Consider the following 25,370-nt stretch of genomic DNA (forward strand, 5'->3'; position numbering starts at 1 on the left):
CTGCACGTGAGTCTGATGAGATTGAGTGAAACGCAATAAGTATATTAATTTGGTTTTATTTTCGTACCTTTCTCTATGACACCTGAAATGGAACGATGTCGTTAAAGCAATCCAAGAAAACCTTTTCAAGCTGCAAACCTTTTTTTTATAGAAAACCCTTCATATCAATCTACATTGCACCATATGTTTGCTAGTCATAGTGAGAAAGATATAGACCAGACAACTAGGAAATTGGAGCATAATGGATTTATGACACGAACGTCATGTCTCGCTTTCGTTTCGTTGCTCTCCGCACACCGTGCCCTTTCTTGGCATAGTCCGATCGATAGCTTTCAATGATCGACCGGCAATTGGTACGAAATTCGGCGAAAAAATCTCGACTCATTCACTTGGCTTCACCAAATCCTCCATGGAAACCTAGAAAGCGAGGCCAATCAATGATACACAGCATTTCGGTGAATGCGTCGTTGTGTTGATGTTCTCATTCCATCGTGACACCCGAAGAGCACGAGAAAGAGAGATCTTCCGTAGATCATTGAACTAAAGCCGAATCATATTTCAATGATTATAGGACGACAATTGGGTACTGGAAGTCTGGCCATGTTAGGGCCGAAATAAAGTTTCACAACATTCTTTTCACATCGAGAAGCGGAAACTCTGATTGCGAAAAGCGTACGATAGTGAACCGGGATGAGTTTTCACTTTTTTCGTCTTTTGGGAATTTGCGAATGTTCTTGTTATTGATCGGGGTGAAGAATGAGTATGACAAATATTGATCAAAAATAAAATAAGAGAAACAAGCTTATAGCTTTAAACATCGTTGGTTTCATATAACTAATGAAATATGTTGTTCTAAGCGCTAATGTTCTAAATGAAGCAAAATTTGATCTATTTTTACATCAGAACTACCCAACATATTCCCCCTAAACAAAACGAGTTTCTTACACAAACTGCAAGCGTCAGAAGTTTATCCACAAATTAATCGTTATTGTTCTGCCGTAACACTAATTCAGCTCATTTTTGGTTGACAATAAACTCCTATCGCCCACTGCTCTCCAGCACGACTAGCCAACAATCCAACCGACGCTAGAAAATGGCAAAGCATCTTTTCGTTCGCATGTTTGCTCGAGCTGGCCGGCCGATGTGTTTGTTTTGTCCATCGGAAAGCTCGGTGGAAGCGTCTGTGTGTACCATTCGGATTTGGCGACCTGATTTTATTGACAGGAAAGCGTAATCATTCCCGTCCGACGAAACGGGAAACGCTCCTACCCCTAATCACGGTGTCGGCATCTTCCCTTATTGGTGCTATCAAAAATATACAGCCTCAACAAACAACCACTTGAGTTTGGTAGTTTTCGTCCGGGATGTGACGACCATTCGTTCGCCTGCAACCTGCAGCCTCCAACCCCAAGGCATGGGGCAAAATAAATAGTGTCAGTGCCTCCCTTGCGGAGAAGTGCGAGGGAAAATGGCGCAATTTATTTCAATAACAGCATTGCTTCCGGTTGCTTTTGGGAGGGTGGCAAGTCTTTCGGGAGCAGGAAATGGAACCTCACGGGCAGGAAGCTCTCGACAAGCCTTTGAAGGGGGAGCAACGGTGAGCCTACTGGTTTGTTTGCCATCTTGTTGCCATCTTTTGCAGACGATTGCCTGGTAACACTGCCCGGGTAGAGTGCACAAAACACAAAAGCAAACACGATAACGAACGGAACCCGTGTTTCCAATGGTTAAAATATTAACTTTTCAACTTTATGACCATGACCGGACTACAGCCGGAAGAAGTGTGCCATTAATGGGAAAAATAGGGGAAAGACGAACGATCGTATTAGCAGGGTAAGCTTTAAATTCATACTTTAAGTGAAACATTTGTTCATTAGACACATCCACAATATTGATCTTATTGTAAGCAATACGGCCTTTTTGGACGGTTCCTCCTGAATAAAAAAATGTGATTGCTTGCAAAATAGATAGAATTGTTGATACAAATTGGAAATGTTCAATCAAATGCTTTCTTTTAAGGCACACACCTAGATCGATCGTTTGAACATTGTTCCAAGAAGCGATGGTTTGCAGATTTCGAACGTTCGCGAATAACCGCTAAAATCCTTCCAAGATTTGAACTAACAAGAAGGCATGGTATTTCAGTGAATTACTAACAGAAAATGTTATCCTACCACGAACCGAATCGTTCAGTACAGTTTTTTTACCGACTCTTTAAAGAAGAGTTTTCTTTGTTGGGTTGTACATAGTAGACGCTGAAGTAAATCGCACCGAACAAAAGACGAACAGAATATAAAGCTTATTGCTAAGCATTTTACCTTTAATTTTAATAAGGTGACGAGCAGCCACGTGTGCAACCGACGCCGTACTTTGTCATGTCTTTTCGCAGAACCGTCTTTATGTTCAATTTATCATTTTATTGAATATACTCCCGTATAGTATTTAAGGAAACAATCAAGTTGATATCGCATTAGTCTGAGGAGTTTTACTGTTCAAAGGAAATTAAGTTTACAATACAAGGACCCAGTCAAGCATAAAAACACAATATTAATGTCCAGCCTATTTTTATATCATCATTATTGTGTGACACATTAATATGATGTTATTACTATCTACAGAATGACATCATTCATAACATGCATCTTGGGATTAGCTTTGTCATCGAGTCGAAACGGTTTCCAGATCCATCTTTTCCTTTGCACATCATTGTGTACATCGCTCGGCTACATAAGCGTACCGGGAAGGAGTAACACAAATATGATACCCTGTCAAAGCATTCCTATGCCCAGTGTGGTTATGCTTTGTTTGAAGTAACGATCCTTTTGCTGCTTGCCCTTAATTTTCCTGTTTATGGAAACCTTTCCCTTCACAACGCGTGGAGTAAAAGCAACAACTCAATAGCCATTTATGTGGTGAGCCCTAAATGGATAACAAATAGCATGCGGCCCGAAACCGAACCGGAACTCACTTTGGTGGGAGTGGAACCGAATCCAATCGTCGACCAATGTTCCCTTTATTCCAATGAACCGTGTCAACCTATCTGAGGCAAAGAATGGCCACGTTGTAAGCGTGTGCCATTGTAAGAAAGGTTCCCATTCGTGTTTGGTTGGATTAAGTCGACCCAATGAGTGATATGTTGATGCGACATTAACGTTGACCATTTATTAGCTTTGTTGATGATATTCGGGAATTGAAAGCAACATAATATTATTTCGTGTCCGTCTCATTCTTTCGCTAATATTGTTTTATGAGTTTTTGTAAACAAATTTAATCACACCATACACGTTTTGGTCAAAAATCAACACGTTCACTCAGATCGTTCATTCTCACAAGCACGTTTGTCCCGTCTGAAGGGAACCCAAAACTAATTTCGCCAAGTTTTTTCAACCCACTTTGGCGTCAATCAGGCGTCGTTTGACAGTAAAAATCGATCCACCATGCCATTTCTATGAGTGAGCGTGTGTGTTTTTTGTTGCAACCTTGCAACCAAACCTTGCAACCTTTCCCTTCACTTCCCTTTAATGACGCATGACGCTCGATACGTAATCGAAAAATCATTGATCGTAGTAATCTTGAGCGATGGCGATTCTGGCAGGGGAAGGGAGTTGTAATGCTTGTCGAAGTGTATATAAAAACATCTCCTGACGACGGAACGACTCCACGAACTCGACAGAGAACCGCAGTGTCAGGTACGCGTGTGTGTGTGTCTGTGCTTTTGTTACAATTTCAACTTTCCCAACACGGTGAAATAAGTGTTGGGAGGACGGGCGAAGATGTAAAACCATCCATTGCATCACTCGCCATCCATGATCAACGAGGCAGGAGCGTGCTTCAATATCGGCATCGGACAGCAGCAGCACTACCACCATCACCGTTCGACGACGCAATCGATTGAAAAGCATTAAATATGCAAAGCGAAAGCAACGTTTAACCCCGAGCCGAGCTTCATTCTGTAAAATAGCGCGAGGGGATAAGGGAGAAGAAGTGTTCGAAAGGGGGCGAAAACGGGGTCCTTCCACTTGGGGCGATTCCGGTGCTTCGATACGTTCACAAGCCGCACGACAAGTGTTTTCGGATTAGCGCTCGCTTTTGGAGTACCGCTCGATGGGTTAACCTTGGGACGGGCCCATAAATATGGAAGCGTCTTATGCTTTTGCTAGTTTTCAAGTGCCAAGAAAAGAGGCAGCTTTGGGAAGAAAAAAAACCTTACACATACATCGGGCAGATCAAATTCTTCTTCATCGGATCGGAGAGTTTGGGTAGAGCTTGAAGCGGAGTTTTAAGCTAACGAGTGGAACGGACCTTCAGCAAGAGCAGCGCAAAAGCAAGAGAGCACTCACAACCGATTAAGACGGCACCAAGAGGTGGCGTTCTCCGCTTCTCGAAAGGCATTAACAACAACGATAAGGCCGGCAAAGGAAAAAGGGGAAAGAGAGGGAAAAATAATGGCAAATTACAATAGCAGCATCAATAGCTGCCGTAACATGCGCTTTTTCTGTGCGTGTGTGTGTAACAAATTTCCTCCATAAAGACGATTTATGCCACTTAAAGGGCAATGTGAGCTTTCGCTTTTACGAAGTCTGAGTCCGTTTTGAGCTCGTGTATGTGCATGTGTGTGTAAGTTTATATTTTCCTCAGCAAAACGACCAGCTTAATTAGCTTTGCTAGACTAAAATCAATTCCGGCGAGATAAGTGGTCATTTTTTGTGCTTATATGTATTTATTGGTAATTTAGATGAATCAGATTTGTTTCAATTAGAAACATATGAGATGCGGAAAAGGCATGGAAGAAGAGCCGAGAGATACTTTAAAAAAAAAGTTGTATGAATGGACATAATTAATCATCATGAAAGCATTGTCAAATTAAGGTGATGACTGTAGATCAACCTTACCGCGCAGAAAGTAACGTCTAACAGGTTCATAAACCTAGCCCTTCCCTTTCCCCATGCATTATTTCCCATTTTTATTACGAGCGCCGGCAGCCCAAAACCTCAACCATACCGTCATAAATTAAAACAAGCATAGAATATGCAATAACTCTAAACATATCTTTCGCCGGTACTGGTCCATTTGCCATTGCCTCGCTCTGAACCGTGCACACTACCGTCCCACTGTGTCATAAAAATGTTGTCCCGAGCATCAAATTAATTTTCACGAAAGCTTGCACTTTGTGTACCCCACTCGACAGATTCATTGACATTTTTTCCGCCAGCTATCCAGTACCGAACGCCGTGAACGTGAAGTGAACCGGGCCATTTAATTTTCCTCTATCCCACTCGAGACCCCCGAATCGGAGGAAATAGTCCGTGATTTTTGGTTGTTGAGCGCTTGAAAAAACACTCGTGCACAAAAACACATTTCGCCTTATAAAAGTGGCCGGGTCCTTCTCTCCCCCGGTACGACACCGCACTAACATATATTCTTGCTTGCCATTTCTAACACATTTAATTAAGCGTACCCAAACGCGTACCGCGGTCTCTCGATGGCATAAAACCACCATTTATGTGAGCCGGGAATCATTCCCTGCTCGCATGCGGTCCCAGGACTGGGTTTCGTTTTCTTTCGCCTCTTACCCAGGCACCGCGACAAACCGACCTCTCTTCCCTATGATCATGGTGACGCAATCAAACGGTTACCGGTGTCACTGCGAAACACCGAAATAACAGTAACAGTGGCTGGTTTTGGGCCTGTTGAGATTTGAATGGAAGCCGAAAGGTACGAGCAAAATGGCAGAAAGGACAGCAAAAAAAAGGGAAAACGGCAGAGCGAACGTGTGGCATATTTCATCCGTAGGACTTGCTTTATGAAAATCTGCCACCGACGTTTGTGCGCTCCTCGGTGACTTTTCACCGCGTACCTTCATTTTTTATTTATTATTTATGTGCTGCTCGCGGAACGACATTTGTAGGCGCAAATGCAAACGTGTCGTGTGACGGTTGTGGTTGTCTGTAAAGTTTCTTCTTTGGTTTTAGGGATAATGTTTCCGGTAAGCAAAAGAAAAGTGTGAACATTAGCATTAGTTGGGCACGAAAGGAACACTAGCCACGTCGAGAAAGCATTTGCATTCGCGGAAATAAAGGCTATCAAGGGTTGCATTGCTATTGCTAGAGAAGAACGATTTCTCAATGAAATCAAACATTCGAGTGTTTCTGTTGAATTGGTTGATTGTCTCTTAGCTGAACCTCTTGTCTGGCTGATTGTTTGCTTCTGATGAACAACCTTCGCTGAGAAAATATTTTTGTAGGTGAGTAAAGTGATTCAGATAAAGATGGTTTTATCTCTTTTGTTGACGTTGATGCTTCTTAATAAGTGCCCTTTGTGGATGAAAATTTCGTGGTAAGAATAATGTCGTACTTTTTGAGAGAATTCTTCATTTATTCATTTATTTATTCTTCATAATCGATGTAGTTCATTGCTTCAGAAGCCATTTATTAAAGTTATTAACAGATGCCACGCAATGTACATAGCATACATTTGAGTGTCTCTCAATACAGTTCATGCACTCATGGCATCTAAATATAGGTAGCCTGAATGACAAATTGAAGTGCTCACAGTTATCCCTCAGTACAGAATTGTAAATAACGCATCCGTCCGTCTGGATACTTTGAACTGCTCGCGAAAAGGTGTCCGACTTGGCACTACCCTGCACACTAGATGTCCGGGAGTGTGACATTATGAAGGCCAAACTACAATCACAGAATTACGCGTCCGGACCTAGGTCTCGTCTGTCCAAACATCGCCGCTTGGTTGCGGGACTAAACAACAATCTCTCAGTCAATTGAACCGGTGTCCCTCGCTTCCTAAGGGTAATTGGAGCATTGGCACAGCTCTACGTCCGTATCAAAGCCACCCTCCCTCAATCGGGGGAAAACTTTATTCGCTGGCTTAGCGAAAGTCGAACGACAGCGAAACGGGAAAGTTCAGCGAGCACATGGGCAATGTGATCGACCGATACTAATCAGAGACTGCGAGACGAGATGGGACGATGCATCGTTCCACGAACGCCGAACGTAAAGTCAGAACTTGTTGAGGGCACCCGCGTGAGTACCGAGTTTCCCAATTCTGCCGCCAGCTTCGGACATCAGCCAGAACTGACGCCGACTAATCCAATTGGACATTGGCCGGGAGTACATTACGGTGCTGGTGGCATAAAAATTGGCTTCCCCTTCGTTAAGGGGGATCGCGTTCGGAGGGTCTGGCGGAGTAGCTCCCGGTTCATGTTTAGCCCACGTCAGCAGTTTCGAGTGCGATCTGGTAGGCTTTCCGAGCGTGTATGCGGGATCCCCTTCCCCCACTCCCCTACACCAAAACTAGGCCACTGGTGACTGCGGACATGACGTGCGCATTCGATAGCCAGCACAGTAACTGTCCATCTGTCGCCTTTCCAGTAGCGGCTGCCATCGTCTTCGGTTTCCGGTTTCGGCAGATCTGCCCCTGTTGTTCCGCGTTTACCGTTGTCAGCTTGAACGCTTGACTTCAGTCGAGCGAAACGTCCCTTCTAGAATATCGATGCTGCTACTGCTGTGTCGCCACTAGCATGTGCTTCCGAAAAAAAGGGGATTACACATTTGGGCTTTTTTCGGCTTCCTTGTTCTACTTCTTCTTCGTCGACTCACTGTTTTGGTGATGATTTTCCTGTGCGGTTGTAAACCCTCCCGAAAATCACACCGCAGACACAACGCAAAACGAGAACAATACGATTCACCATTGCTGCCCGAGCGCTGTCGAAATGAAATGCGAAATATTGCCCAGTGAGGCGGAAACCGTCAAACAGTGATTTATTTCGACGACCACGTCTGTGCGGCGCTACGGTATTCACGGAACGTGTGACGCTGTTTGGCCCATATTTTGCTGCTTACTGCCGAAGTGTTTGTTGACCATCGTTATGAATTGTAAGTGTCGATCTCAGGATGGGAATGGTTTCCTTTCTCTCTCTCTCTCTCTCTCTCTCTCTCTCTCTCTCTCTCTCTTTCTCCCTCTTTCTCTCTCTCTCTCTCTCGCCTCATTTCTTTTCTTCCGTTACACGCCCCGGGGGAGATGACGATGTGGTTTCGCCCAAGCAATTTTATGAAATTGGCCAACACGGAAAAGCCTGCGGATGGAGACCAACGCCAGAAGTGCCGGAAACTTCCTTCGAGCACATCTCTGTGGTTGTGTTTGGTGCAGTTGTGCATACTTGCACGATAATTGATTCGCTGTTGCATGAAATTTTCCTTTATTTTCAATTCACAAATATATATTTAAATAATACGTCTTATTAACACATACTGATATTTTAGAAATGTATCTGTCTAATTATGCTTTCCAAATACAGTAATTCAGTGTTTTTTTAGATATACCCATCACCTTTGCTATCGGGAACAACAAAAAAGGGAATAAGGATAATCATTTCCATGCCGTGGCGGTTTATTCATAGTCTATCTGATTAAAAAATCCGATGCTGTATTTAAATTTCGTTGAATTGTGTCATGCTTTGAATATTTTGATTTGAATGCTCCTATGATCTTTTCTTTCATAGAGCATGAATAACAAAAAAAGGTAGATGGTTCTTTCCTAAAAACGGAAAGAACAAAAAATAATTTACAAAAACAACGAGAACGAGTGCTGGGAGTAATAATTTTAAAAATCAACGGAAACCAAGATGGAGACGCCAGGTACATTGAACTAATGTTGTTTCATAAAAATATATACCTTTGCCTTTACGAAAAAAGGAAGAAAACGTAACAAACAGCGAGTTCGTTTAATCAACATCCATCAAGCCCCATTACATGTCTATTCCTGAAAGCTTCACTCGCTACACAGCACGTGCTACAGCAGCACTTTTGCTAACAAACCATCATCGTCAGCTGACGCTCACTCATTCATGTTTAGTACAACTATTCCACAAAACACTGCCTCGTGTCTCTCGTGAGTGTTTATGCGTGAAGCCCCAGCTACCACCATCACGAAACTGTCAGCTGATTTTTAAAGGTACGCACTCACACACTTTTAGTACAACACCGACACTCGCCGTGGTCGTGGAAAATGCGCGGGACCTACCGTGAGTGCCTATTGAGCACCCAGTGAAGTAGGAATCGGTACCTAAACAATTTGATCCTAGCGCAGAGTACCGTCAGTGCGAATCGAGCGGTTTCTGTCGATGTTTGCAAATTCGGTCTCCGTACGCAGCGTATTCCTTCAAGCAAGCGGCACAGTAACGAGCGGTTGTTTTTTTCGGTTTGGCTTAAAGCGCTGGAAGGTGAAAGCGGCGAGCTGCTACGGGTCCGGCTTAACGATTGTCCTCGGCGCGAAGGTTGTTTACCGGAAACGGTGGTGTTGGCATTGATGTTGGATTACTGTCTTGTCAAATCGTTGTTAAAGTGGATCAAACATCAGTTCGATATCTGTGGTAAAACGGTTTAAGGCAATACATTAAGGTTGCTAGTTCATCAATTATCAGCAGCGTCTAGTCGCGGATTGCTGATGAGCTGCATGAAATTATCGATGGAATAAACAACAACAATTGAGGCAGTGTTGTGAAGCAGTTCGTGGAATATTTTACGCGGATTGTTTTACCAATGAATAACAGTGTTGGTGAGGTGAGGTGAGGTCAATTCATTTACTTCATGAAAAAAGCTATAAATTCACACCTAATCTTATAAATACATAAAAGCGTACTCCAGTGTTGTGCTTACGTGAAAAGTCCAGTTAATAATTGTACCAAGTGATTATATTGTGTTGAAGTTTTACAATCGCATTGAACAACAGGATTGATATATTAATGACAAATTTTGAATCGTCCACATTTGACAATCTATCTGTACAGAATGCGTTACGTTTGCACTAGTAATTTCTCGACTCCGTGTTGTATTTTACAACTGATAAAAATCATGCAAGATTTTCAGTGCTAAAACATAGTTTCAAAGACGGAAAACATATTGGATAACACACAGCAAGTAAGTAACGCTAACTAACAATCCCATAAAACCATTTTAAAACCAATTTCCGTCAAATCCACTAAGTAGGACACTAAAGTCTAACAGCGTTATTTGTTATTGATGTGCAACTTTTATTTCTTTTCGATTAGCATATTTTCGATGAAATTTTCCCTCCCGTCCCTTTAAGCATCCATCCGAAACATTCGGTGGGATAACGGAAACTACAAGTTCGCTGAAAGAGCAAATTGATTATGTTATGTTAATGCGGGCACGTACTCTATAACAGTTTCTATTGATGTTTCTTCCCAGCCGAAGGACAATTCCAAGGTGGAGCGTGTAGATGTGTATGTTTGTCAGTGAGTGTGTGTGTGTGAGCCAGTTTGAACTACTATTCGTTTGCAGCAACAGCAGCGGCAGGCGTGTCCTATGCGACAGATAAAGGTGCCACTCGTGGGCGTTATGATTGGATACAAATGATTTTCAACAAGGCGAATGAAGCTATGGAAATTATGAGGAATCAAATTAGCATAAATTATCGAACGATAAACCGTAACCGTATATGGTTTGTAATATTTTGGGATAATCCACTGCATGCTTGTTTATGGTATAGTATGCTGAAACAACTGGCTTTTTTCATTGAACAAACAACTCCTTTAATGTTTGTCGTTTCTCTTGATTGTTTCTATTTCTCTATTAAAGATTCAATATAAGATTAAACATTAAATCACTTTAAAGAAATCAGATCCCTCTGCGCGTAACCGATATGTTCGATCGATGCCTTAAGCACAACACTGCCCATCCTCATGTCTATCACATACCACTTAAACGAGCTTCACATCTGTTTGTGTTCGGATACACTTTCTCGGTGCGTTTTCCATGAATGGATTATACTGCCTTTTTCTCTGGCTGTGTGTATGGTAGCTCTTTCCCGCTCGAATTACGGATATCGTGTGAGCACCAGCTGCCTGTCTGTCTTACCCATCCGACAGCACGAATAAAATGTGCCATGTCTACCCAGCAGGCGCCCTCGACACTACGCTGATGCTGGCTAGAGGGTAGTGCAAAAAAACCCGGCGAAACAGACGCCCAAAAAGCATCAAACCGGCCCAGTACGTTGCAGTCATATGCAAATGCGGACGACTAAAACCATGTACTAGTGGAAACCCGACGCACAGCAGCGTAGTCGTTACGACCGCACGGCTGGTCGAGGATTCGGTCCCGGTTCTCGAATTACCGCGCCAGGTATGACAGTTGTTGCCTGCTCCACGTGAGAGTGTTGTTTAATCATTCCGCTTGCATGTGCTAATCTTTAATTCATCGTAAGTGAGGTGGGCTCGAAAAATACAATTTTGTGTTTCAGTACATGTATCTTGCGCTAAATCATTTGCATCAAAGAGTTCATGCTTTTTATTCGTGCTTTATTTAAACACCATCAGCAAGCATTCATTGAAAACACTGGCAAAATGGGAAATTAATAACTGCCATCATCTCTTAAGCTGCAGCTGTGATCAAAGTTGATGTGAAGATTAGCGCCACAGAGCTTAAAGATTAACTCTCATTTCAGACCTATTCCGCAGAATCGATGGCATTGATTTATCAATTCATTGGTGGTGTTTTAATCTGCCACTGATTGGAAGCACAAGGGGAAGAGACAGATATCCCTTCCCACCAGAAGTAAACTTCTCGCCCCAAGCTAAAAGGGGCAGGTTGCGAAGGTTTCCCTCCGTTAATCACAGTTTTAAATCTTTGCCATCTACCAATAAAAAAGCGGAACTTCAACAATCGAAAGTTTGGAGGAAACGGCGAACCACCGCAGGACAAACGAATGCGCCAAGTCCCACGTGCGCTGATTCGGGAGTGATAAAATCAACAACTTATTTGGAGTATTGCTTTCCAACCGTCACTGGGACTTTGCTCCTGTGTTTTTCTATGTGTGTGAGTGTTGTTTTGGCAATGATAACGGTTTTTGGAAAGTTTCTTGCCCAGAAAACACAATCCAACACACCCTTTCCCCCCAAAACGCCTCAGAGCAAGTTGTGTGTGTGTGTGATGTGTTCGTACGCCTTGCCGCTTTAGTGTTGGATAAAGTTTACTATAAAAAGTACTAATTTAGAGCTGAGCGCATAACGTTGGTGTCGTCATAAGGTGCGAATGGTGCTGTGCTCATGGAAGGGAAAGAAAGAAGGCACAAAGGTTAGCTTAGAAATTCGGTCTGTTTGGAGTCCATAATGTATAAAAAACAGAATAGAAAACCGATCCCTTTGCCCTGGAGCCAGCTTTCCCGATGTTTATTCGAATTTTTTTGAATGTTTCGCCTGTTCGAGGCTTGTTTAGACTGTTGTGTTACTAAGTCGCAGTGCCAAAGGTTGCACATCGTGGGCAAAGTTGGGCGCAAAAACAAAGCCATTGAAAATAGCGACATATTGCCCTTGGCGATACTGTGCCCGTTTTGTTTGTGTTCGTTTTATTTCCCTTTTCCTGTGCATTATGATAATGGTCAAAAGTTGTCTAATTATATGAACGACGATCTACACTTAGCCAAACATGGCTGAGTGATCAAGAAGTGTATCCTAGCAACCAATAATCCCTTTCCACAAACTTTCGCATCGACCGACGACCCACAAGTCCCCGAGGAATGAAAGCAAAGATCTTTCCAAACAAAACGAAAGGCGAGCATGTTTTCGAGACGAACGGCAAGAGTCAAAACAAGGTTGTATCTTAGGCTACCTATTTTTGCATGCTCTGATTAATTCAGTGCGGTAGAAAGTTTTGTTTCTTTGATTGCTTGTTGTGATGCAGAGATTCACACTGTTCTCATTTCTCTGGTTTATTTTTTTTCTTTCTCTGACAATCGAGGCCATTGTATTCGGAGAGCATGTTTCATCTCACCAGTTTGCAGGAGAGGAACTCTTGCTTTATAATTTATTCAAACGAATGTTTCAAACGAATTTTGTTCTGGTCTGGATGATTAATTCTGCATCGTGCTGCCAGCTGTCGAACCCGGTTTGATGTGCCCAAACAGCAAAACAACATGTTTACACTCACCTGTCGAGCCGAGGTGTCATTCATTTTAAATTATTTATAACACAGTAGCATTGTGCTATGAATCATTAACCAAACGATCATAATCCCAGCGCATCTTTCCTCCGCACTAATTGTACTCCCATCTAACCACTGCATGTGTGGTGTTTTTCTGTCTTTTTTCAAGAATTCCAGAGGATGTGCAGAGCTGTTACTGTGGTATGTTGCATCATCGGATCTTTCTACACGGTTGGACGCATTTTGGACTCTCTACTCGGTGATGGAATGCCGTACGCTACAATGAATAGTGAAACGTGTGTGAAGTTGTTAACATAATTTCAAATTAGTGGTCACAAAAGCCTACCGAGCGATCGAGTGGTAATATTCTCTGTTAGGTGGAATTAGTGATTTCCTGCGCCTGAGCTTCACTAGATGTTTGTGTACATGTGCGTGTGTATGTGTGTGTGTGAAATAGTAAAATGAATATCCGTACAGTGCCCAATCGAAGATAAAAATGCAGTTTATCATCGTTGGTGGATTATTCGTACTGGCAAATCTACATTTCAACCATCACAACGCAATGGGTAAGTGTCACAAAGCTTCCGGATTAAACGTCAAAAGCTATTGTTATTGACTTTCTAAAACTTTCTGATTGCCTTATTGTCAATAGCTTCCAAACCATAAGCATTCCAATATTTATTTCCATCCCCCCAATTGTCATTATTCATCCCATTTTCGGTCTGTGATCAGCAAAACCCGCATTTGGCAGGGTAGAGCTGTTCGGTGTATTATCGACTGCCGATAGGATCTAAAATCCATTAGCCAGGCGACAATCGTCGTAAATAGGGATTCGATTGGATTTTGCCTAAAGCTGTCCTATTCAAATTAAAGATGATATCGCAACCAAATCGGAATAAATGTTAACGAAGCCCCAATAAGATGTAATTGAATGGTATTTGATGATTTGATGTGAAAAAAACAAAGGAGTTTGAAAAGCTTTGAAAAGATGTAGGCTTTGAAAGTTTTTGTCTTACATTCATGGAGAACAAACTTAAAGTGGTAACCCTATCACAATATATCTCTAACGATGGTTGTTAATAGAGTATACGGTTGTCTACACGATTAACTCAAGCATTATTGAAGATGATTTTGTCGGCAGTTCTACGTCTTCTGAACCATGCATCTGTGTCGACCAGCTGACGCATTGTCATATCCGCAATGTTAGTGCTCTCAATTGATATTATCGATATCGTGCGTATAAAAGCATCATGCTTAATACCGAAATGGAACCTAAAAAACATAGGCCTAACATAAAAATTTCCTATCCCGAATGTACGACGACAGCTCATATTTTTTCATATTTTTCTTTCCGTCTTTGTTTTATTTCAAGCTCAGAGAAAGATTCCTTACCAGCCAAAATACTACAGACATAAATATAAACAAATGCATCAACCAACTCCTGCCCTGTGTTTACTTTGCATCGTAAATTTCATCCTCGGTCCCAGCGACTGTGCTGACGGAATTTCCGCTACCATCATGTCAGTAGCGAGTACTCTTCAGCAGCTCAAGTGTTATTTTAGCTCCTCGCTCGAAAGAGTCCGGGGCTTAAACGCGGCCCGGGCTGCCATGAGATGCCAAGAAGCAAGTGGCTCAAAGCTCAAAAGTACATCCTTCACCTTCAACTGAGGAGTGCATTTCATTCAAGCCCATCCATAGCCGAGCCGGGCAAGCTTAGTGGCGCAAAGCACCGTTGCTGCATCATCTCGGGTGGTGCTGGTGTGTAGGGTGGTAATGGGTTTCGTCTGCTGCGTCGCATGCTGTCTTGCAACGCCCTTAACACGGAGGGGTCGGCTAAATGACAGTGTGCCGTTTGGATGGGAAGATTGTGTGGATGGACGGGAGTTTTTCACCGACCCGGTACATCCTGCAGCAGGATTTATTGCATGAGAACCATCCGTCACGGGACATTAACATGGGGCCTCGTCTCAAGCATCGTCTGGCGAGGATTTTGCATATTAGAGTAAGATCTTGCGAATGAGGTTGGGGGGTTTTACTTTTTGTTGAACCATAAACACACGCAGTGGCACGTAATGTTTGTGACACATGTTAGGAAGAGCGTCGTGTTTTTACAGTAGACGAGGTAACAAAAACATAGCCTACAAAATTACTAGTACTTTAGAGCAAAAACAAACACAGGCTACCACCGTTTTAGTTTCGTTTGATTTGCCTACTAAAAACTCTTTCGTGTGATTTGAAGGGATTTTATTTCAATGACAAGAATGGGAAATGGGAAACCATCCTTCCATAGACATGCTCTTTGATACGCTTTTCATGGCTAGTTTGATCATCCAATCATCTAAAAGCAATCACTTACAGCAATATCTAATGAAGCGGTATAATGGTTTCTGAATAGGACATCCGCACGGGTAACTTGTTCTATGAATCATAAAAAAGGTTGTGAATACAGCTTCCTTTTATCCGATAGATCTTATAGATTGACAAGAAAGGAAACAAATATCTTACCATATAACTAGAACAAGACTAGATAGTTGTCAAAAACACAATTTGAAGCATTAAATGCCATTTTTCGTCATCATTCACAGATAGAAATAAACCATTATCAATGATTCGCAATGGTCGGTGCTTTTGTTCTAAATCTTCCGAGAGACTGCGACGCAATGGCTTGGAAAATTAATCAATTAATTGTATCAATCAATCTAATCTTGTTGTGCGCTGTCTTATTTGCTTGCAGAAACAGTGGTTTACTCTGTCATCGTTTCAGATGTATATTAGCGACTGGTTTGTGCCATTATTACTTACTTTTCATAATCATCAATCAATTAGATATCGTCAATCGAGCGTGAGATTAAGTCCAAACAGAAGTTTCATTAAAACTCTCACTGTGATTGTGAAATTATAATGAACGATGTCGAGGGCAATGATGTGATTTGTTCCGCGTTTGGTACTGGAAATTCGTTAGAGCAAAGTTAATGTAGATTAAAAATATTGTTTCCTTCATTCTGTTTCCGATGATTACCCAACATACATTTAATCAGATTGAAACTTGTTTCCTGTACACACGCCAGAGAAGATTGGCTGAAGGAAAAATCATATGCAATAAAACACACTGCCCAATCATGTAAAGACATAGGAGAAATACCCATAATTCCACTCAATGAAAAGCAGACGGGAATGTCGGGAAATGAGCCTCAGCTCGTCTAGCGCTAAAGTAACTGGCTTCCATTTCATGTTTGCCTATTAAGTGGTTTATGACCAAGCGAATACAAGCAAATAAAATTTCACTGCACGAACATAACTTACAGATTCTGCGGAACACAATCATTTTCCTTTAGTTTAATTCAACTAAATAAATGTGCTTTTAGGTAACAAACTAATTTCAATGCTTCGCTCGCTGACCACGGATATGTGATATTTGAACTTTGTCCCATTTGAAGTACGTTTAATTAGCGGTTTGAATGACTTTTTCAGAGTTCATCTAATAACAACACAGCTTCTTGACAAAGTTCAACCACATCATACACACACACACGAACATTCTTACTTCTACTCATCCTATCCTATGTTGAGCAAAGTTTCACAAACCATCAAGCATTCACTCCTAATCCCGCTGCAGTGGACATTTATCTGGTCGAGAGAGATGCTCTAGGCACTTACCATCGCTTTAAAAGCGTTCTTCTCCTTGGATATGGGGAAATTTGAGACGGAAGGGGGGGGAGGAGTTTTCAGGCATGAGAAACTTTTACCGCACCGCACCCCAAAATCACACAAGCACTAGAGGTAGAGGGTCTAATTTGGACCCGTAGCTAGGCACAAACATGATAAAATAAATTGCTCCCCAGATCGATAGCTCCCCGGCGATGGTGGCACCGTTGGCAGTATGCCAGGGGTTGGTGGTAACGGCAGGAGCAAGGATAATTAAATTTCCAGTGCGCAACCAGCCTGCAACGAGCCCTGAGCATAGTTTGGTTGTGGCGTTATGCTTGTTTTGATCAAATATATTTGTGAATGTGCGAGAGAGTACAACACAGAGAGCGGCGCTAGTTTGATTAATGTGATTGTAAAAGGACGCACTTCGTAATCACTTCGTTAGAAGCAAATTTACTTTGAGCACGTGAAAATCAATGCTGTATCGTATTATGTATCGTTTAAATGTTGTACATAGGATACATTTTCCTGGTAAAATATAAATTGAAAATAGTACAAGTATATGACTTCCGGCTTACTCGACTCGTCAATGACGCATTACCCAAATTCCATGTTTATTAAATCCAATTTCTTTGAAGTATTCCACGCCTTCTAACGGCACTGGCACACCTTAATCAGCACGTGTTGTCTCAAGCTGCGTGTCATGTCGAGATGTCAATTACAAAACACCAATTTTTCAACCCATCAAAAGGACGAGATAGAATGATAAGGTTTGTTTTGTTTTGCGTACAGGTACGGTTCATATCACATCCAGGAAGCGTATTCAAAACACCGTATAATAGAATGTGAATTTTGAAATTGCTCGTAGCAGCGGCCTATTCTACTTGTCATTCGCAGAAAAAGTTATTGTGACACGCAAACACACACACACAGAGTTGCACGCCCCTGTAATCCAATTTCTCATCTCCTCCAAAATCCTAACGAGTTCCTCTTTGAAAACACTCTCGGGAGGGGAATTCGTCTACCTTTTTTAGGCGTGCTATTGAATTCAACAGGATTGCTTTTTTAGCTCTGCTGCTCGTTTTCACCATGCTGTTTTTCTTCTCTTCATTTTCTCTCTTCCCCACTCACAGGTGTAGCTAATCATCTGCCAGCACCGCAGGAAAACAGAATCATCAAAAAATTCTCACCCCATCCCTACTTTGACTTCGATGTGCCTCGGAACATAACGACCCGCGTCGGTCAGACCGCTTTCATCAACTGCCGGGTCGAGCAAATGGGTGACAAATCGGTGAGTATGGCGGCTGTTTGCCTTGCTTGCTTTGTTGCCTCCGAAAGGTGACGCTGATGTTCTGCGGTAGAAGAGCACATGTCGAATTGGCGTTTTGTAAAAATAATTTCACTTTCCAGCCATCGGCAGGCTGTTTGTATATAGAAATATAACGATAATGACTCAATCATAAAAACGATTCTAATTGACGTGTCTTTCAACTACACCATTCACACATGTTCAAGATGTATTTTCATAATTTCTGGCTAAATACACACACAATTTCAACAAAATGATATACAAGGACTATGTGCATCATGTAAATTTAAAGTGATTTTCCAAATCAAATGCAAATGAGCGTTTCTCGCTTCTCCACATCCACCATTTCACCACTGTGGCGGATAATTAATGACGTACATCAAGCACATAACTTCGCTACGCAAAGTCATTTATGACTACGAATTTACATCGCGACATTCTTGGAAAAATTATCTTTCGATCTCCCTGAACCAAACCAAAAATTTCTCGATATCTCCCTAAAGACAGCAAATTGGTGGCAGCACGGAGGAAAAGAGAGAAATTTATCAACTCTTATAAACACATCAATCATCAGTGGCACGTATTTATCTGTCAGGACGGTGTGTGATGATGTGTTCGGTGCCGCGAAAGCATGGAAACACTCACGCACCTCCCGGGGGAAGCTTTCAGATTGTATCGCTTTTCGGGTGTGGTGTGGAACACTTCTGAAATCCACAAAACGTGCAAAAGACAGTGACACAACGCGACCAACAAGGTCTCCTTCGGTGCGTTGATTTGCATTTGCCTTGCTTTTATTCGTGCTTCTCTGTGTAAATAAAATTCAATGAACGGTTCGATAGCATGCCCCTCCATAACACGTTCCGACCGACAGACCGACCTCGACAATCGTCTTTCGATGGTGTTCTACTCACTTGTTTGGTGTGATCGTGTTTCGTGTTCGCTTTAAATTCTGTTTCAATTTGTTCTCATTTCTCTCTTCTCCACTCTGTTCTTGGTTTTCCATTTTGGGAATACGACCTCACACAATCAAACGAACGACCATTGAAATAACAAAACGACCCGAAACCTTCGACACCGTTTCCGCTTGCTGCTACCAACAGGTCTCCTGGATCCGGAAACGAGATCTACACATCCTGTCGGCGGGCACCGCAGTCTACACGTCGGATGAACGATTTCAGGTGAATTTTGAGTTGTGCAATCGATTCGTTCTTATTCTTTTGTTGTTTTGACTGGGAGCACGAGCTGATGAAGGAATATTTTATGATTTTCTTATTACACTTTTACACAAATTGACACACAAGACACTTTTTGTCAGAAGCAGTCTTGAAGACAATGTATTTAATGTAATAATTTAGCGAGAAATAAATACTAACTTGTGGTTTCTTCTAAAAAACCAAGAACTAAATGTAGGCAAGCGCCAGACAAAAGTTTTTTTTTTAAGAATAGGTTCCAAATTATCGGCCAAAACGTAGCAATGTCGTAGCAAATATATAGAAATCCTCACAATGAAGTAACGGACAAAGCATTCTGAAAGCCTTGTACACGGTATAAATTCCATAGGAAAAGCTTTCCGAGAAAAAAAAACAGATTGGTAACGTATTTTTATCCACTCCACGAAATGTTCCCCTTCATCCTCGGCATAGGTGATACGCTCAGATAAGGCAGAAAATTGGACACTACAAATAAAGTTCGCCCAGCAGCGAGACTCGGGCATATACGAGTGTCAGGTGAACACAGAACCAAAGATGTCAATGGCATTTCGACTGAACGTTGTAGGTAAGTAACATAGTATTACTTTTGAGCTTTCAATATGCAATTAGCTTCAATAATGATTTTTTATTTCCTTTCTCTCTCCACGCGCTCCACCAGAGGCTAAAGCGATTATCCTCGGACCAACGGACCTATACGTAAAGATGGGCAGTGTTGTGACACTCACGTGCATAATTAGCCAGGGACCACATGATCTAGGGACAATATACTGGTACAGAGGTAAGTATGCGGACGCAGGTCACGTTCTATGGCGATCTAATTATTGCTCAATGTTGCATTCTCCATTCTATCGAAGGACAGTGAAAGCAATAACGTTTCACGCGCCCTATCATGCGTGATAATTAATTTCAATTTCAATTTCAATTCTTCTTTTCACTCCGTCTCTCTCGATCTGACCTTTTTATCATCGTAGGGTCAAATCTCGTGCAGCCCATAGAGCTACACCCCAACGACCCTTCATTAGCATATCCACATCGAATATCAGTTGAGCTGAAGTGGACCGAGGCCCTCACGTCACGGTAAGTATGTCCTCGCCACCAGGCACTTGCTCCGCCTTCTCGATGGTGGCCTCAATAATATTACGTTTTCATGCATTGCATCTGTTATTCCCCACCATCAATCACCAGCTGTGATGGATGGTTCGGAAAATACCGTTCAAAAATAACTCACACTGATGAAACGCCTTTGAAACGACGGACGTGTCTGCTCTTTTTTTGTTTTTGCTGCTTACAGGTTGAAAATACTCGATGCCAAACTGTCCGACTCGGGCAACTACACGTGTCTGCCGACGTCGGCAGAGGGTACGAGCGTGATGGTGCATGTGATAAACGGTAAGTTTCAATCAAAAGCTCCCGTTGCTCATATTTGCTTTCCCCAATTCCTACCGAGCGCGGCCCAACTGCCAAAAGTTTAATAACATTACACACGCTAAAAGGAGCTTGAATTGAATTCACCCAATTGAGCATATTATTTACTGTGCAAAGTTAAGGGTGAAAATTAATCCAACACGTTGGAATAGAAATGCTGCTCATTGGTGTTTCTCTGTTACACTCGTCGATTGAAATTGATGCTCATGCCAGTTCTATCTGCTCGTCAGCAGACAGCCGAAGCTAATTGAGTGATGTTGTGTTTCATCGAATTAAAAGCTTAATGCCGCATACATCACTGCAGTACACGATGTGTCGCGGCTTGTAATGCGTTAAATTGACTTTACTGGTTTATATTTGTGCATTTGCATAGCATATGCCGTGTTATGTGCCAAAATAGATCATTTTGTTAAAAAAACCTTAAATAGATTCTACGTGTTAAAGCGATGCAAAATAATTGCCAATTAGGTTTATTATGCCATGCCCATGCCACATCATCTTTAACGGTTCACATTTCTTAACAAACGTGAAACCTGACATTATTATTAGAAACAAACGGAATGCTGATGGCTTTCAACAGACAATGAGCAGTACAGTTTTTCATGCCTTTTTGTTAGAAACTGAATAATTTTGATGATCCATCTTTTGGGAGCTACAAAATGCACAGCTTTCTGCACCCGTACTCGACGCAGACCGTGAAATAATGGCGTTTTGTTCACGGCTGTTTCTTCACAAGCAGCACTCCGAGACACACATCGTTGAAAAGATGATAATATCTTTTGTAGTTAACAACAGCGAAGTGGAACGGTGAACTTGAGCGCCAGAGCAAGGAGTTCTCGCTGGTTTTTTTTTTTGCCTAATAAAAATGGTCGAGTGAGGTCGTCCTGTACGCCCGAGCATCAGGCTTCATTATGATGATGATACTGTTAAGAAGCCCCATGCCCATGCAATTTGCGCTCGGGCGGTGAACACCCAGGAAGCGAGGCGAATTCAGCAACCTACAAGTTGGCTTCTACAAGCAGTAGTTGCGAAACGCAGATAAAAAAACATCCATAATTGTTATCTCCCAGTACCGTACGATCCTGCACATGAATGTGACGAGTGCGAAAGCGAGGCAACAGTGTATGGAGTCAATGCAAAGTTGAGCAGCTTAAGTAAGAACATATTTATGTAACGCCGGGCGTTCTTTAACGCGCAAAGAATGTCGTTGTTTTGCTGTGGGTGAGAATGCTGCTAGTAGATAGCAGTACCAACGCACTCACAACACTAAATGATTTTCGTTTCAAGGAATGACTTTTCCGAGGGATTTTGCAGAGATTTGGAGCAACAAAACGGCCGGGAGGGTAAAAATCCTTTACAACTGCAATCTGTGCCTGCCGGTTGCACTTAATGCACGTGCTGGGATTGAGCAAGGCAAGAGATTGGTACCGGTTCGTTGCACTGCAGCAGGACACAGATGCAACATTAATGCGAAAGAAGCGCGATACTCGACAACGTCGTTAAGGAGAGGGCATTTTCACCATGGCATATGCCAGCAAAACAACACCATTACAATAATAAGATGTGCTTCTGTGGAACTATACAAATGTAACAGGGCTCTCCGGAAGTGTACGCCTGAAGTTATGCAATTATAGGTGTTGAGAAATGGATTTAAAGGTAGGATGATTTTTATTATTTTTTCTATGGAAAAGCTATCTACTTTAGCTTGAGTAGTAGCTAGGAAAACATCTACATTTTAATCAAAACTAAACTTAACGTCTTTTGATCCCGCTGCAGCGATTGATTACATTTCAAACATTTTTTCTGCTTGTTGGGGATTTGCATCGATTTGTTTCGCAACAAAAAGCTCACCACCACTTTATTCCCGTACTGATTGATGAATGCCTTTTAAGCTCGCTGACAATAGTGTAGCAACTAACGGTACGGTTGTGCTTGCTCCTGGAGGATATTGCCTTACCGCGGGACATTGCAACAAAAGCGTCTTATCTTTCCAGTTTGCGCAAGCGAAAATTTGCTTTCGATTATTCTCGATGCTCGCCACTCATCCATCTCGATTTGCTTTCTCTTCCCGCTTTCTGCTTCCTTCTAGGAGAGCATCCTGCGGCGATGCAACGTGGCTGCGCTACGACCGCTGACAAAGATCAACACCGGAGTATGCAGCTGCTGATGACGATGCTGGCGCTGGTGCTGCTAACGTTCGGCTGGCATCGAACCGATCTCAACACCTGCCTGACAGCACCCGGTCGAGCGGTGGAGTGTTCAAGCCGGCGACCCAGCACAACCACCCTCGAGCGGACTGGGGCACAGCGAACGGTGATAACGGATAACGGTCCCACCGGCACATTAACGTCTTCCTGCTGTTCGTAATGTTCGCGAGGCAGGCCAACACAGTGGCAGACGACAGGACTTTGCAAATACTTTAACACACAGGTGCTACAAGATACTCTCGGGTGGAAGGTAGAACAGCTTGAAACCACAAACGCTGGTTAAAAGTTATCACTTTGCACTTGTACAATGTTTTACAAAAGCATCGCAGTTATGAAAGTGATGTTTTGTGTGTACGGGTGTGATGATGAGGGAGAAGAAGATGGATCGACGTTTAAAAGCCAGTAGTGAGAAATACGACACCGATTACAGAAATCAATTCCAAACCACAGTCACACCGAATGGAGTATACAAAGCAAAGGAAGCAAAGGACTCTTGACGCATTTTCCATAATGCAACGAGAAAACCGAAAAAAGGGCGACATTCTCGTTTTGTTGCAAGTGCAAAGTATTCCAAGTGCACCAATCGTAGATGCAAGAGAAGAACGCATAAAAACGAATAGTGTAAGATGAAGTGATGCGCTACCCGGATACCACTCCACTTCCTCCCTTTTTGTCTTACCGTAGAAAGAAAGGAAGAAAGAGAAAAAGAGGGAGAGAAAATCCCAAAGGATTTTGCACGAGCAAGAGTCACTCCCACGGTGTTCCGGTGCAATTCCGGTGCAAAAGCTAGTTATAACACGTCACAATCACCGAGATCCAACCGGATCCAATGTAGCAACGAACCGACGGAAGAACAAAAGTGAACCGATTTGACGTTGGAGTTTGATTGTTTTAAAGGGGTAGGACGAGTGACTGAAATGGTGGGAAGCAATAAGGTAAATAAAACGAGCTGGGCAAGTGCTGAAAAGCTTCAAAGAAGTTTTTACTCTACAGCAGTACGAGAAAAGCTCGACTTGAGCTGATTTTATGACATGGACAAAAACAGCAAAACGTTTTTTGTGAGGTGAATTATCCGTCGATTTGTTCATCTTCGTTGACACTTATGAGACCGTTAGATGGAATGGAAAGGTACGGAAATCATGTTTAGTAATCATCATTGCAGCGTTTGATCATTAGATTGTAGTTCATCTTTGACAACCAGAACATAATAAGCGTCGGACGAGGCGTCTTTAGAACGATTATAGTACTAAGAGGGATAAGTGTAGGTACTAGCAAACAAGGCGCCAAGCAGAGCGAAATCTGTATGTGGTGTTTGAAACAAAAACAGTTTGACAGAAAACGATACGAAACACATATTTTATTTCAAACCAACCGTCTGCACTTATAGTGGTAGAACATGAGTGACAAGTATTTAAGCGCAAGTGCATCAACACCCATACCGAGTTTGAAAGCCAAGTGGAGTCAAGAGTGAGAAGAGGAAAGCTCCCTTAACGCGTGTACATTTGAATCGTCATTAGAAATGATACCAGACTTTACGAAAAGGCATTTAGCACTCTTCCTTCCAACCACTCTCTTTTTCCATACCCTCGATTGTCATTACTGAACCCAAATCCAAATAGTAGAAGAATTTTTAAGACCTGCAGTTCGGTACAGGACCCCTCACCCATCACCTCATCCTTATATTTTCTTTCGGGGAGGAGGCAGCATAGCAGCATTAAAGCTATTTATTTGAGAAATAAACTTGAGATTATCTCAAACCAGACAAACATGAAACCACAAACCCAACGCGAGAGAAATGCTTTCCAGTATGGCGGATTCTGTTGCGTTCTTTTTTTTTTTTTGCTTCTATCCTACATCGCAGGTACGCTACTTGGTGAAAGAAACTGGCTTATCTACCACCCTTGATATCCTACGATATCAATCGTCGTCGTGCTGCTTTGGGTTCACTTTGTTTTTCGCATTCAGTCGTTTTTATTGCCACAAATTCATGTTGATTCGCTGTGATAAACTGATTTTCGTTCCATCCACGGTGTGTTGGTATGGGGGTTCTCGACATTTCTTCCAGTCAAACGATGACCTTTCGACGATAGAGGAATTAAGGATGATGCTTTATGTGCTTCAGGTGTTTTCAGGTGCGATAAGCTGGCAAACGCGAACAGAAAAACGATGTCTGCCAGCGAGGATTTGCATTGGTTTCAATTTTCAAAAAGATCTGTGAAAGAATCTTTGTCCTTGGCCTTTTATTTATTTGTTTTTATTTTTTTTGTGAGGAACTCGACACCGGTTTTCATCAAGAGAGGTATCATCTCCAATAGCAAGAAAGGTAAGAACGGTACAAGTAGATTTGAAAAGGAATATTCTGTTTCGAATATTTAGTTCTTTCCGTATCTTTGAATATCAATTAAAACTCTTATGATAAAACATTTTATTCAGAGTTTAAGTGTACTCAACTCATTTAAAGCGCCCATCCCTCTTACATTCTCTTGCCGCCCTTGTTTTGTTCGTCTGCTTTTGGCTGATAGTGCCACTAACAATGTAGACTGCATTCATTTCTTGATTGCCAAAAAACAGCTCAACCTTGTGCCATTATGACGTAATTTGGACGATGTTTCTA

General features: G+C 42.2%; 1 protein-coding gene across 2 annotated transcripts; it reads left to right on the top strand.

Moving 5' to 3' along the window:
• The first annotated feature begins 9,095 nt into the window (after positions 1-9,095).
• On the top strand, positions 9,096-24,551 carry LOC120958146 (zwei Ig domain protein zig-8-like). 2 transcript variants are annotated; one of them, XM_040380728.2, is made up of 10 exons: positions 9,096-9,935; positions 10,936-11,159; positions 13,126-13,522; positions 17,738-17,895; positions 19,014-19,091; positions 19,557-19,689; positions 19,783-19,902; positions 20,096-20,201; positions 20,416-20,513; positions 22,639-24,551. In XM_040380728.2, exons 3-10 carry the CDS (start codon positions 13,453-13,455, stop codon positions 22,914-22,916), a joined length of 1,041 nt encoding a protein of 346 aa, XP_040236662.2. In that variant the 5' UTR covers positions 9,096-9,935; positions 10,936-11,159; positions 13,126-13,452; the 3' UTR covers positions 22,917-24,551. The 2 variants fall into 2 exon arrangements, with proteins under 2 accessions (XP_040236662.2, XP_040236661.2); XM_040380727.2 differs by lacking the exon at positions 10,936-11,159.
• Positions 24,552-25,370: the final 819 nt, after the last annotated feature.

This window comes from Anopheles coluzzii, chromosome 3 (assembly GCF_943734685.1).
Source record: "Anopheles coluzzii chromosome 3, AcolN3, whole genome shotgun sequence".
In the NCBI taxonomy this organism is placed as follows: domain Eukaryota; kingdom Metazoa; phylum Arthropoda; class Insecta; order Diptera; family Culicidae; genus Anopheles; species Anopheles coluzzii.

Excerpts from the sequence above, each read along its gene's own strand:
- LOC120958146 (XM_040380728.2), top strand. The coding sequence starts at position 13,453 with ATGCAGTTTATCATCGTTGGTGGATTATTCGTACTGGCAAATCTACAT. Across the intron at positions 19,903-20,095 it reads GACAATATACTGGTACAGAG|GGTCAAATCTCGTGCAGCCC; the intron begins GTAAGTATGCGG and ends TTATCATCGTAG. Across the intron at positions 20,514-22,638 it reads GATGGTGCATGTGATAAACG|GAGAGCATCCTGCGGCGATG; the intron begins GTAAGTTTCAAT and ends GCTTCCTTCTAG.